At 45.6% G+C, this 14766-nt stretch overlaps 2 protein-coding genes across 2 annotated transcripts in view; both read right to left on the bottom strand.

The window, feature by feature from the left end:
- grin3bb (glutamate receptor, ionotropic, N-methyl-D-aspartate 3Bb) overlaps positions 1–1079 on the bottom strand; it is a 40400-nt gene extending 39321 nt beyond the window's left edge. The window contains exon 1 of the mRNA XM_056379618.1: positions 371–1079. Within this exon, the coding sequence (XP_056235593.1) occupies positions 371–853 (483 nt within the window). The 5' untranslated portion in view covers positions 854–1079. The remainder of the gene's footprint in view (positions 1–370) is intronic.
- Positions 1080–4491: 3412 nt separating this feature from the next.
- wdr18 (WD repeat domain 18) overlaps positions 4492–14766 on the bottom strand; it is a 17948-nt gene continuing 7673 nt past the window's right edge. Inside the window, exons 7-10 of the mRNA XM_056378580.1 lie at positions 14412–14536; positions 5894–6057; positions 4995–5063; positions 4492–4741 (exon numbers count right to left, since the gene is read on the bottom strand). Of these exons, the coding sequence (XP_056234555.1) occupies positions 4613–4741; positions 4995–5063; positions 5894–6057; positions 14412–14536 (487 nt within the window). The 3' untranslated portion in view covers positions 4492–4612. The remainder of the gene's footprint in view (positions 4742–4994; positions 5064–5893; positions 6058–14411; positions 14537–14766) is intronic.

Below are 14766 nucleotides of genomic sequence, written 5' to 3' on the forward strand. Positions count from 1 at the left end.
AGGACCATTTTACAAACAGATAGAGATAGAAGGTTTTCATCTGACTGTGACCTAATTGTTGAGTTTGTGGGGGATCCTTTGATATGGACTGGATCCTGAATCAGATGCAGAGTCCGGAAACACAGAGGTCAAACAGCTCAGAGCCTGACAGAAGTTACAACCCCCCAGAACCCAGAACCAGATCCCGGAACCCAGAACTTGTGTCAGCAGCTGCATGTGCGCCATGTGTTACACAAACCTCCAGACACCAAACAGGTCAAGGTCAAACAACCGACCTCACACACAGACCAGGACAGACCGGGCTGAACCGGACCTTGTCCCTGCTCCCGGAACGCAAGTGCAGTTCTAGAGGTAAAGATGAGACCCGTACCTGCACGAGGAGCGGCTCTCCGTGTTCGATGACGCTGAGGACCGGGATCTCCAGGAACGAAGCTATGAAGTCCACCTGTAGCAGCTCGTCGCGGTTCTGCGGGAAGGCCAACACCGCGGACACTCCCTGCACCACCACGCCCTGACACACGCACCGGAACAGGGACTCCGGGTCCGCGGCAGCTGGCTGCCGGGACACCAGCTCCAGGCTCAGGTTGTATGGCAGGAACTTTTCCCGCTCCCGGTCCGGGTCCGGATACTGGTCCCGCTTCAACGCGGCAGCGGCGCGATTCAGCGCCGCCTGGACCTGAACGCGAGCCGCCCGCTGCGCCGGCAGGAGCGCACCGACGCGCACCGTGTGTCCGATCTGCGCCAGGACGTGGCACGGCTGCGGGTGGAGGAGGCAAGGTGGCACGAGCAGGAGCTGCAGGAGGAGGAAGGCTCGGAGAGTCCGGGACCAGGAGGAGGAGGAGGTGAAAGACATCCTGCTGCGCTCTCAGCATCGCTCTGCCGCTCCTCCGTTTACTCCTTCTGCTCCGCCGAAACACCGAGAAGCTGCTGCTGCTGCTGCTGCTGAGGGGAGACTGAGGGGGGAGGAGTGAGGAGACGGGAGGGGAGGTGGCGTCCCAAAAGCAGGAGGTGCAAGGGAGGAGGTGGAAGAAGAACACGAAAAAAAAAGAGGAAGATAAAGTGAGGGTGGTGGAGCAGGGTGAAGGAAAGGAGGTGCTAAAAGGGTGAGGAGGTGTAGAAAGAAATGGAAGGGGGGGGTAACAACAAGGAGATGAGCAGAAGAGATCAAGAGAGGAAGGGGTTGAAGAGGAGGAGGTGGAAGAGAGGAAGTGAAAGTGAAGAAGAGTTGGAGGAAACGATTAGGAGGAGGTGGAGTTTAAACGTGAAAGGGAGAGAAGAGAGGAGGTGTGGAGAGGGAAAAGTGAGGGTAGGGGTAGTAGAGGAGACAGATAAACTTAGAGGTGATGATGAAAGTGAGGAGGAGGAAAGGTAAAGGAGAAAGAGGTGAAGAAGAAGTAATAAGAAGAGGAGGAGGATGAGGTGTCATCTCTTAACCAGGAGGTTCAACAGAGGAGATGAGGAGAGGAGGTGGAGGGTAGGAAAGGATAGGGGGCAGAGAAAATGTTGGGAGGAGGAGAAGAGGAGTTGTGGGTGAACGTTTTATTTTGTGAGACTGGTATTCCTCAACCTTTCAGAATAAAAGCAAGTCATTACAACTGTAGTGTAAGTTACTGGCAGTGATGTAATTATCACAACAATAATAATCAATCACATCTAAATTATTCTGATTAGTAAATAAACTTTGTTTTCACATATCAATAATATGATAATCACACAGTGTTACTGTGTTAGTCACATGACTAATCAGAAATCAATAGTTTATCTGCGAGGATAATCAGGTTGTCAATGAGACAATGTTACAGATCCGGAAGTAACAGAGCAGAGTGTTACAGGTCAGGGTGTTATAGAGCAGGGTGTTACAGGTCAGGGTGTTACAGGTCAGAGTGTTACAGGTCAGGGTGTTATAGAGCAGGGTGTTACAGGTCAGGGTGTTACAGGTCAGGGTGTTATAGAGCAGGGTGTTATAGAGCAGAGTGTTATAGAGCAGGGTGTTACAGGTCAGAGTGTTACAGGTCAGGGTGTTATAGAGCAGGGTGTTACAGGTCAGAGTGTTATAGAGCAGGGTGTTACAGGTCAGGGTGTTACAGGTCAGGGTGTTACAGGTCAGAGTGTTATAGAGCAGAGTGTTACAGGTCAGAGTGTTATAGAGCAGGGTGTTACAGGTCAGGGTGTTATAGAGCAGGGTGTTACAGGTCAGAGTGTTATAGAGCAGGGTGTTACAGGTCAGAGTGTTACAGGTCAGAGTGTTACAGGTCAGAGTGTTATAGAGCAGGGTGTTACAGGTCAGAGTGTTACAGGTCAGGGTGTTATAGAGCAGGGTGTTATAGAGCAGGGTGTTACAGGTCAGAGTGTTATAGAGCAGGGTGTTACAGGTCAGGGTGTTATAGAGCAGGGTGTTACAGGTCAGGGTGTTACAGGTCAGGGTGTTATAGAGCAGGGTGTTACAGGTCAGAGTGTTACAGGTCAGGGTGTTATAGAGCAGGGTGTTATAGAGCAGGGTGTTACAGGTCAGAGTGTTATAGAGCAGGGTGTTACAGGTCAGAGTGTTACAGGTCAGGGTGTTATAGAGCAGGGTGTTATAGAGCAGGGTGTTACAGGTCAGAGTGTTATAGAGCAGGGTGTTACAGGTCAGGGTGTTACAGGGCAGAGTGTTACAGGTCAGAGTGTTACAGGTCAGGGTGTTATAGAGCAGGGTGTTATAGAGCAGGGTGTTACAGGTCAGGGTGTTACAGGTCAGAGTGTTATAGAGCAGGGTGTCACAGGTCAGGGTGTTACAGGTCAGGGTGTTACAGGTCAGAGTGTTATAGAGCAGGGTGTCACAGGTCAGGGTGTTACAGGTCAGGGTGTTACAGGTCAGAGTGTTATAGAGCAGGGTGTCACAGGTCAGGGTGTTACAGGTCAGGGTGTTACGGGTCAGGGCGTCATAGAGCAGGGTGTTACAGGTCAGGATGTTATAAAGCAGTGTGTTACAGGTCAGGGTGGTTGCCATTTTCAAAAAGGACACTGCAGGGTGTGCTCTCATTATCAAGGTATCGCACATTGCTTAGCCTGTGGAGAAAGCTGATGTCACAGTGTTAAAGGGGACTGACTGATTGTCAAACCTCAGATCCAGGAGTAATGCGGATTCCATCCTCCAACAGTGGACCAGCTCTTTACCCTGGCAAGGTTACTACAGGGGTCATGGGAGTTTGCCAATCTATAGTCTACATGTGTTTTGTAGACTTGGAGAAGGTCTACGACCCGGTCCCTCAGGGGATCTTGTTGGCGACACTGCAGGAATATGGTGTCCGGGGGTCGTTACTACGAGCTATCCGTGCCTTGTATAGCCAAAGTGAGAGCTGTGCCCTAGGCCATTAGTCAAACACCTTCCTGGTGGGTATTGGTCTCCACCAGGGTTTTCCCTCGTCACCAATCCCGTCTGTGATTTTGGAGGACATGATTTCAAGGTACAGCCAGGGGGAGAAGTGTTTCGGTTTGGGAGATGATGTGCTTTTGGCCTCATAAGACCAGCACCTTCAGAATGCACTGGGGTGGTTTAAAGCAGAGTGTGAAGCGCTTGGGATGAGAGTCTGAGGTCTTGGTTGTCCAACAGTGGACAGCTCTCTTTGGGTTGGGGTGAGTTTCTGCCCCAAGTGAAGGAGTTGAAGTATCTCAGAGTCTTGTTCATGAGTGATGGTAAGATGGAGCAGGAGATCAACAGATTTATCCATGCGGCGTCAGCAGTAAAGAAGTTGTTGTACCAGACCATCATGGTGAAGAGGAGCTGAGTCTGAAGGCAAAAGGTGTCTGGACTCAGCCTCAGAGATAGAGAGAGGAGCTCTGACATCCAGACAGAGCTGCTCTGGAGTTGCTGCTCTTTCATGTCGAGAGGAGCTGGTTGAGGTGGTTAAGGCGTCTGGTCTGGATAGTGGACAGTGGAGGTCTTCCATTAGAGGTCTTCCAGTTGAGGTCTGCCGGTGGAGGTCTTCCGGACACGTCCAACTGGTAGGAGGTCTGGGGGTAGAACCAGAACATTCTGGGAACTCCTCAGGATCCTCCAGGAGCTGGAGAGCAATGCTGGCATGTAGCACGCAGCTGCAGGTGTTTGGGGTTGTTGTGAGCTAGTTAAGGTTAGTAACAGTTAAAGGGTAGTGACGTTAGTTACGGGTGTCTGATGGTTGTTAGGGGTTAAGTTTAGTTGAGGGTTACCTCAGGTTAGCTGGGGTTAGTTAAGGGTAGTTAAGCGTGCTTGAGGGTAAATCTAATTAATATTAATTTACCACAGGGTGGTTTGTGGCAGGTTAGGGTTGGTTAATCGTGGGTTAGCTAATAGTAAATGGAACTAGTTGAAGGTAGTTAGTGATGTATAATAAAGAGTTATGGTAATTGGGGTTTGTGAAGGGTAGCTGGGCGAGTTGGTATGAGGTAGTTATGAGAAGTTAGTGGTGGTCATGGGCTAGTTATGGGTTAGTTATAGTTAGTGATGGGATGATGCATCACAGGTTCAAACAAACAGCAGACAGAGACTTTTACAACAAAAGGCTTTTATTTTATAAACAACAGAAATCATCAGAGACAGAGTGTGTGTGTGTAACTATATGTATATGTTTATGTGGGGTGTGTGTGTGTGTGTTTATGTGGGCTTGGTGAGTAGCTGACTGGAGAAGTCGTACAGATCTTTGTTAATTTTCTTCAGAGTCTGAACTTCTTCTTCCAACTCTGCAACTCGAACCTTTGTGTTTTCACCGTCACCGAACACCGACTGGAACACACACACACACACACACACACACACACACACACACACACACACACACACACACACACACACACACACACACACACACACACACACACACACACACAGACCATTTAGTACATCAAAGAAGTACACCCACTATCAGACTGTTTAAGCTGGTTTAACGCATTAATTTGTTTAAAAAAAAATTTCCCACCTTGTACTATTTGTGTATTGGTCTGATTTTAAAAGAAAGCCCTAAGCCCTGCCCCCTCACCTTGTCTGTCACAGCATTCATCAGAGAGTTCAGCCTATCAGCTTTCTGCAGGTATGTCGCTTCTTCCTCCTGAAACCGCCAAAATAAAACCATCAGAGAAATATTTCATATTTATGGATAAAACAACATCTGCAGTCTGAAACTTCAAAATAAGACGCCACACTCACACTCCAGTGTGTTCACACCGACAGGTACAGGAACATGAAGTGAGCCCGGCACAACCCTAAACAGTCGCCATCTTGGCTACGTAAAAGAGGGCTAAGGGCCACCAAAAGTTTTTCAAACTTGTGAAAACAACAATCGCGGGGAGGACAGGTCATCTGCGCCGATGGCGGCGTGATTGCCATGTCACATGACACAGAGGAAACAGGGAAGTAAAACGTTCAAGTCAAGTGACCACAACAGCTGACAGGTGACGACTGTGGCCACATGATAATCGCTGTGGTCAAACTGAGCCTTCTCTGATTCGCCACACCAACAGATTAAAGTCATTGTTCTGTTTTTATTGTTGTGATGATACTTAAAATACCAATAAATATATAGAAGAATAAATAAATAGATTTTAACAAAGTAAAGTGCTGCAGACAATGTACAGTTTTTATTCATGCAAATATTATTTATATCTTTATATTGTTTTACTCTGTGTGTGTGTGTGTGTGTGTGTGTGTGTGTGTGTGTGTGTGTGTGTGTGTTGTGATAATCTCAGTTTTATGACCGTCTTAATATGCAAATATCCTCCAACATTATTTGAATCTGATTCATGTGTTTTTATTATTCAGAGCTCTGACTGAAATTTAATGGGTGAGGGAGGGTTCAGGCCACCTGTTGCTGATTGGCTCAGACTCATTCACAGAGGCGGGACTATGGAAACACAAAGCAGACAGCTGGAGATGACTCACCTGTGCGTAGAGACCAAGCCGGACACACACCTCTCCTGATTCTCCATTGTCACCCTCAGAGGCGTGTAGGTGTCGGCTGAAGCGCGGCAGCGGGACAGCCGGCCGACTGTCGGGCAGGAACATGTTAGCAGGAGCCGCCATGATGACGACGTTCGTCACCGAACCTGAACACACACACAGGAAGTGATGTCAGAGGACTACAGGTGTCAGTATGTCCTTTATCAGTTGTCAATCATGTGAAAATATGATGATCTCCTCAACAGGGTGAAAGACCATGTTGTTTACTTCCTCCTGAAAGTTTCGAAATAACACCTAAGTCAGTTGAACCATAAACTGTGGAACTGGTTCACAACTGAACTGGCTCTGAATCAGTCTGAGTCTTAATGCTGAACAAAGGAGGATTAACGAGTTTGTTATTAAGTCCGACTTTCTCCGAAAGTGAGACAAATTCAGAGGATGAAACATCGTAAGGTCGACCAGTTGTCAAGTCATCAGGTCACGAGGCTGTCAGGTCGTCTCTGTGACCTCTGACCTTAGAGTCTAATCCTCCTGATCCCCTCATCTAAACCTAGAGTCTAAGAGAAGCTGAGAAACAAACTGAAGTTACAGTTTCATCACAGTCAGACTGTACATGAGACTCGTTCAGTGATAGGCCCATTACTGTCAGACCTCTACAAACAAACTGTACATCCTGTGTCCGCTGGAGAGAGGCATTGCACTCTGATTGGATGGAAGGATCAGTTCATTCTCTGGTCTGACAGGCAGACGGTCACTGACTGACTGGATCACACACAGTTAAAGTCTCTATTCTCTGTAGAACCAGTGTGACAGAAAGATGTACTGGTCTAACACTAAAGACTGTGGTCCTCTCTGAGAGAGAACTCTTCTGTCCTTCAGGTTTCTGAGAATATCTGAGTCTTATTGACTAATGAGAGACAGATGTGAGATGATGTCACTGACATCACTGAAGTGCCACTGAGTAAGAAAAGTTTGAGCTGGTTTCTGGTTTGGCTACGACTGTTCCGTCTTTTCAAGGAGGGTTTTGTTCCTATATGGCATGGTGCAGGTCAGAGGTCAGCTGACACATGAGGTCACGTACTGGTTCCCACCTGTTGTCAGGTCGATGCCACATTCACGTCACATGGGACAGATCCATGTTCAGAATGAAACAGAGAAAATGTCAAAAATAGGATGAGTGACTAATCTGTGACCAATCAGCTGATGGACTGATGGTCATGTGACGGTTAAATACTGTGTCTTCCATTAAAACAGTAAAGTTAATACTGTATCCTCCATGATGGTTATGTTTAGGAACCTTTGGAAAGAAAAACCTCCCGAACAATTCGTCTTGTAAAAACATCTGAACTTGTTAGCAAAGAAATAACTGATGGTACACATTACTTATGACCTCAGTGACACGTAATCAATACTTTATGATCAGTCCTCAGACAGGCAACATTTCTTCTGTTTCTAAAACCTCAACATTCAGTTTAATTCCTCACAAACATGAAGTTCAAAAGATCACGTGAAATAAAAACCAAACAAAGAAGTAAAGCAGCAGCTGCTTGAATTTGTGAAAACACCAAAATGCCAGCCACAGACAGAGGCTCTCTCTCTCTCTCTCTCTCTCTCTCTGCCTTCGATCAGTAAATCAGAGCTGACGAGGCGACACTCTGCCAGGCTCATTTCACACCAACAAAAGCTCAAGATCACAGCGAGGAAACAACGCGTGGGAGTCGATTTACTGCTGCTCACAGAGCAACAACCTCCAGCTCAAATCCCTCCACAATACACACCCAGTTCAGCGGAGGAGGTTTTCCTGTGGCACTGAGCCTCAGCCCGCTGTCACTCCAACTTCCTGCCTGGGGAATTTTCAAATTAATTTCCCTCAGATTACAACAAGGATCAATTTAAGAGGCCGCGAGACAACAGACCACTGGGGGACAGGAAGATGTTTATAGTAATGACTGAAGGAGAGGAGTGACCCTCGCTGTCAGACGTCTAATAATTAAAACAGGAGGCTGCTCATTTACATACATCAGCATTAACATGGCCGTCGGACAGGACCATCCACCAGACCACTGAAGAAAGTACAGCTCGTTTAATTCCTCCATCACGAGTGAGACTCGTCAAAGTATTTTATAAGTGTTACAGTAAAAGTATTTCCTGTAGTTATAGTATCAGAGTAAAAGTACTTCATTCAGGTGGAGCTGCTTTATTTATGTCATATACACTAGACCAGTGGTTCTTAACCTTGTTGGAGGTACCGAACCCCACCAGTTTCATATGCGCATTCACCGAACCCCTCTTTAGTGAAAAATAAAATATGATTTTTTTCAAATTCAAGACAGATATGTTTTTTACTGGTACACAAAATAAGCCGTGCATGAACATCACCTTGTTCAAAGAACAAAACCAACACAATGCATAAACTCACAACAAATTACATACCTGCAAATCAGTGTGACTTCTGCTGTTGCCTTTGAGAGACCAGTTCGACATAGTTAGTATGGATAAAATATTAAAGAAATCATACGACGTACTACAACGACAGTCACACGTTGACTACTGAGCGCGCACTAAATTCCCCGCAACGCTGATTGGCCAAGCAGTGTAGCATGATCATCGGCAGCCAGTGATGGCCAAGTGGGGCGTGTGTGTCATCACGAATTTACACGATAATTCAAGTGTGTCCGGACCTCCGCGGCGGAGGCTCTGCCGAACCCCTGAGACCGACTCACCGAACCCCTAGGGTTCGATCGAACCCAGGTTAAGAACCACTGCACTAGACACTAGACAGTTTAGTCCTCTGGTTCCCAACCTCAGGGTCGTGCCCCTCCAGCTGGACAAAAGGTAAACCTGAGGGGTCGTCACATGATCCATGGGAGAGGAAACAGATTGACCGATCTGGATCCAGGTTCTGGACTTTCCTCCGACCACTTTAATCTTTAATCATTCTACAGCCTGACAGTTGCCCTCCTCGTCACTGTGTCTCCTCCTGCATAATTTCTCTGTTAGGACACTTCCTGTGCACCTGTGAAGCATCTTGTTCCTGTTTCCAGGTTCAGGTGTATGTGGAGATGCCAGAAATCAAAAACTGTTTCTGACTTTAACACATCAAAACAGACGGCACTGAATCTCTGAGGTTCAGAGATTTACCTGAACCAGATAAGGATTCTCTGACCCCTTTACTCCAAGCAGACATTCACTAATGCCTTGCTCAGAGGAAGCACATCAGTGTTGTTGGAGAATCATTGTCTTTATTTCCCATCGAGCTGCAGAGACAAATGAGTGGCAGGTGACCTCACAGGTAGACAGAGAAATAGAGAAGGTAGATAGACTCTGCAGCTGGAGCGCTTCAGACTCTACACAAACAGACCAGAGTTGGACTTTCAAATTAAAAGAAATGCTTCGAGTCTAATTTCAAAATAAAGTAAAGATGTTGACGGAGGACCGTGAACATTATGATGAGTTTGATGAACGGCAGCTCAGGTTGTTTCTGACAGCGTCATCACAGTAACACTGCAGATATCATGTCCGTCCTCTGTACAGGGTGAGTCACTCTGACCCCCATAACGATCTTTTAACAAGCATCTCTCCTAGTCTGACCTCCACCTCCTGCAGCTCCTCACAGCTCAGACTCTGATCTGATAAAACTACAGCTGGGTCTGAAACAACAGCTGATAAACAGGCCCGGTTGCTCTGGACCTGTCTTTGTATTTAATGGACCAACACCACCCAGAGTCTGTCTCCAAGCCAACACGTCCATCATCAGCCGTCTGTCCTGCTGAAGTGTCCTTGAGCAGGACTCTGGCCCTCTACCTGCCGCCTCATTAACAGTCTGAGGATAAGGCTGACGGACTCAAATGTAAATGTGAAGAGACAAGAGGATGAGAGGACACGCCCCCTCCATTAACTTCATATCGGGTCAACAGAATGATGCTCCGGTCGCCACGATGACACAGGATGAATAATTAACGGAGAAGAGCTGCAACACGAGGACAGTCAGATACAGTCAGTCTGTGATGTCAAAGACCTGACAGACTTAAACTGGACCCACATTTAAACTGGACCCACATTTCAACTGGTCTCACGTGGAACTTTGACACCAAAGTTATGGGCAACATGGTAAGATTGTCCCCATGAACTGCTGAGGTCTCACTCTGTTTTATAAGGATACTTAAGAAGCTGACTATGTGGACTTGAGGTTAATATCCCAAAACACATTTCTCATGAAGTTGCAGTGAGTCAGACTCAAAGCAGTTTTAATTCACACCCCACCAGGTGTCAATTCATTTTATTCCAGGTGAGAGTTTAGTTTAACAATGAGCTCAGTTTATTAAAATAACATCTAACAGCCCGGTTCCTGAGACCAACTCTCAATCACAGTCCATGGTCATCATCCAGAAGAGAGTGTTTTCGAGGAGGTGAGTCCAAGTGTGATTATGAGGTGTGTTATCCAGGTGATTCCAAGCGTACTCTCCAGGCGTGTTCTCCAGGTGAGTCAGCCTAGTGTAACAGTCGGTGTGTAGCTGACTCAGTATCTGCAGTGTGTTGGCAGCTCCTCAGCCTGGAACTCTCTGTCAGATTTATGTCTCCATGTTGGACCAGATTTGGACCATTAGTGTAATTCCAGCAGTTTCAGCCAAGCGGCCAATCAATATTTGTAATTGAGTGGGAGATAATTAGCCAGTTTCTATTACCACAACAAGCAGGAAATATACTTTCACTTTTCAGTACAAACCCTCCGTCAGACGGTGGTTTTCTTCAGAGAGGAAGCTTTTACTCCTGATTTACAGCAGAGGACACATTGGAGTGAGAAAACCTTTTAACGATGTGATAAAAACCAACCTGGACAAACCATAAAGATCATTTATCTTTAAAATACTTCAGATCTTCAGATTCAAGCTCTTCACAGTCTGAAAACATTTTCATGAATTAAATTCAGAGACAGCAATTAAACAAAATGTTATATTTAACCATCTAGAATATAAACTGGTGTAAGGTTGTTAAGACCTGAAGCTCCACTGTGACAACTCAGCATTCAGCTATCAGGAACCAGGTCCCAGCCTGGGTCCAGGAGGCAGAGCCTTCAGCTATCAGCCCTGAACCAGGTCTTAGTGATCCCTCCTCACTCTCCAGGCAATGTATTGTGTCTCTCTCTCTCTCTCTCTGCTCAACACCTGCTACTAACATCATTATCATTATTATTATTCAGTTCAGACAACTTTATTCCCCAGCTTCCCAGTCCATACATTCAGTCTCAACAGACGACCAACCAATCAAATATAGTTAAAATGTCAGAGGAAACATTAAAAGGCATGGGAAAAGTTACAATAAGTAAAACAATAAATAAAAGCAGTAAATACAACAACATCTCTTATGAATTACTATAAAATAATAAATATCTAAAATGAGTATTGTCTGTGTTGAGCAGCCTAACAGCAGAAGGACTAAAGGACTTAGAGTAACAGGCACATCTTAACGTCGGAACCGAAGGTATTGGAGAGAATTCAGTCGAGAGAATGTTTCAGCCATCTGTTTCTCCCCATGGGAGCCCAAGTTATTCTTATTATCATTATTATTATTATCAATCACTATGTCCCACCACTCTTTTCCTCTCTTTCTCAGTTAGGGGTGAATGATATGAAAACATTTTTTTAATCATATTGTGATACGAGGCACGATTTCAGTGGCATCAGTAGCCAGTTTAGTGAACAGAGGAGGGGCAACAGCAATCTGGACCAGCTGCAGGGGTCCGAGGACTAGGTGCATTCTAGTGTGATGTATTTAGGCAACTTTGTGTGCTCGGTACTGTCCTCCTTATTCTAGAATGATGTGTTCAGGTCCCCTTGGAGCTGTCAGCGTCTCTCTCCCAGTCATTGGTAGTAATGAGTGCTGAGATGAGGAGCAGTTCAGTAGGTGTCAGAGATGGTTGCCAAGTGAAGAGGTCTCGCTCCGACGCCTACAGGAGAGCTGGATGTTTCTTAGTAAGAGTCACACAGATCTGACACGTTGAGACTCGACAGGCTCGAGGTCACAGCAACATTCGGCTCTGCAGCACTGCACAAGTCAAACTGTGGAAATGATTCTTATCTGTCATTCTGATGAACTCTGACTGAACCTCACGCTTTACATCTGTTTATATACACCACTGAGGAGTGACGTTATTCTGTGATTCTGTTTCAGTAATTAATAAATAACATCCATCTTTCCTGTCAAAGTTCATCAGAAACACAGAGATTCAGTTTTTAATAAAAAAGAAACTGGAACCAGTAAATGAACCAGTGAATGTTGTGAAACTTTAATGGACACAATCAGAGGTTTTTGTAGACTAGAAGCTCTACAGTGTTCTCCACACAGGGACTACATTAGGACAGACCGTTCATGTTTGGATTACGGATGTAAAGGTGAACTGGTACGATCAGAAAACTAACAACAGTCAAACTGACAGCTACACTGATACACAGCCACAGATCTGATCCAAATTCATCCTGAAATCCATCGAACATTCACACAAACTGTCAGTCTGAACAGCTCTCTGCATGTTTCCCAAGATACAAATAATCAGTTCATGATCAGTTCTGAGCTGACACAATATTAAACAGCAGCTGAGTGGATCCAGATTCACTGATCAGGGTTTAGTTTCTGAGTTTTTCTCAAACACAGAAATCAGACATGCTTTATTTATCAGCACTTGCATGTTTGAGTTCACGTGTCTGTATCTCAGAGGACTAAAGTCAAGCACCGACATCAGAATCACATTTTTTAATGTGAACTTTAAAATGTGGAGAACGTTTTTTTTCCCCACAATAGCAGATGGAAACACATTAATAACCTCCCCTGAAGGCGGAGGTCCAAAAACTTCACCTGATGAAGCTCATGTGATATGATCGAAAGCCCCAGAACAGTGAGAAGACAGTTGTTGCTGAAAGAAGCCCCGATGTTTCATCATAGTCTGAGACAAAGGAAAAATCAGCTCACTGTGCTGAAGTTAATCAGGTTACAATTTGAAATAAACTCTGTTACAGCCAGTTCCTCTGGTATCTGTTGGTATAATCTGATATTAGTTGGTGGTATTTCAGGACTCTTGATGGTATTTGATGATATGTGGTGGTATTTTCCCAACATGCAGACAGATGTGAAGTAGCTGAATCTGTTCGGCTGAGACGAATCAGTTTGAGGCGCTGCTGTCATGGAGGATGAAGCTTTTCTTTTAACACTCAGTCTGCTTTTATTGTGAGAAGCGGCGGCGGCGGCAGCAGAAGGAAGTCTGAAAACGTGACGGAGGCGGGGGACAAGTCCGTCGGTCCAGCCAAAGGAGGGATTATCATCTCCTGACGGTCTGTTTGAAGTGAGACGGCCCTCAGCACAGAGAGGATTTGGTTAATTACAAAGTGCCAGTCATGATCACGGCGGGGCGTTTCTTCTTCATGTTCCTGTCAGCTGCTGCACGATTGCTTATTATGAATGAGATGGGAAAGTAAAAGCTCCTCCAGAGACACGAGGCAGACGGGGTCAGGCGATTCATCAATAAACCAGCAGCAAAAGCAGAGGAAGAATTACCTCAAGCACAGAGGTTAAATTCACCTTCACCTCTCTGATTCAAATCTGTACTACTGATCTTTACTGTCCCACTGAGGGTTCAGACCCTGACCCTCACCCAGCTGCTGCACCACCACCACAACAACAACAACAACAACAACAACAACCAAATACATCTACCAGAACAAACCAGTCAAACACAGAGATGGACATTAGCTCCAGCTGTGATCACTGGAGGTTACATGACCCTGGATCAGTGAGTTAATCAGTTAATGAGTTTGTCATGGATGAGTTTTAAACGTGTAAATTTGAGACACTATCAACCAACCACCTGTTGAACACAGATGAGTCTTGTGCTTTTACTGTGAAGGAACTGCATGGCTTTTGTTCTTGAAGACCTGTGAGGGCTTTTACTGTGAATATGACGGATTTTCCTGTTCCTTTTATTTTGAAAGTGCTTGATAAGTTTTTCAGTGAGGGAACTCAAGGGCTTTTATTGTGGGCAGCTCAAGGGTTTATACTTTGACACAGATGGAGGGCTGTAATTTTGAAGGACTGCGAGGAATTTAACTGCAAATAAGCTAGAGGGCTTTTATTTTGAAAGTTGGACAGATTTTCCTGTGGGGTAGTTGGAAGGCTTTTATAATGAAAGAATGTGAGAAATTTTTCTGTGAGGGAACAAGGGCTTTTATTGTGAAGTAGTTGGAGAGCTTTTGGGCTTTTACTGTGAAGGAGCTGCACTCTGAATGTGTAAAACAGTTTTATTGTTTTGTGGTGTGAAAAAGAGATGAGTGTAGTGGCAGTTGGGGGCTTGTTGGTTTTAGATAAACCAGAACCCTCAGTACCAGGGCTCAGGATGAGTGTAGGTCCAACTGTTTGATCATGACTTTTCTTGAGGACATCAGAACGACCTAAACTCAAATGGTCTTGGTTGTTTGTCACTGATGATGTCACACTAATGAGCAGGGCTTACCTTTGTGGGTGAGGCAGCGGATGCTTTGTTTGCTTTGGATATCCCAGAGTCGAACCGTCTCATCGTGAGACCCAGAGGCAAGAAGAGTTCCATCCATGGACACTGAGAGACAAGTCACCAGGTTCCTGAGAAGGACCAGACAGTTCAGATCACCTACCACCCTGACCAACAAAGATCTACAACCCCCATCAAAAAACAGCTACAACCAAGAGCTATAAACCCCAAGAATCTGCGCCTGTATCTCTGTCTGTGTACGAAGGCTGTGTCAGAATAAACTGCTGTATAAACTGGGTTTACTTGTCCAGGTACAAGCGCGCTCACATGAAAGAGGCAGATCTGTTAATATTGGCAACAT

Source organism: Seriola aureovittata, chromosome 6 (assembly GCF_021018895.1).
Source record: "Seriola aureovittata isolate HTS-2021-v1 ecotype China chromosome 6, ASM2101889v1, whole genome shotgun sequence".
Taxonomy (NCBI): domain Eukaryota; kingdom Metazoa; phylum Chordata; class Actinopteri; order Carangiformes; family Carangidae; genus Seriola; species Seriola aureovittata.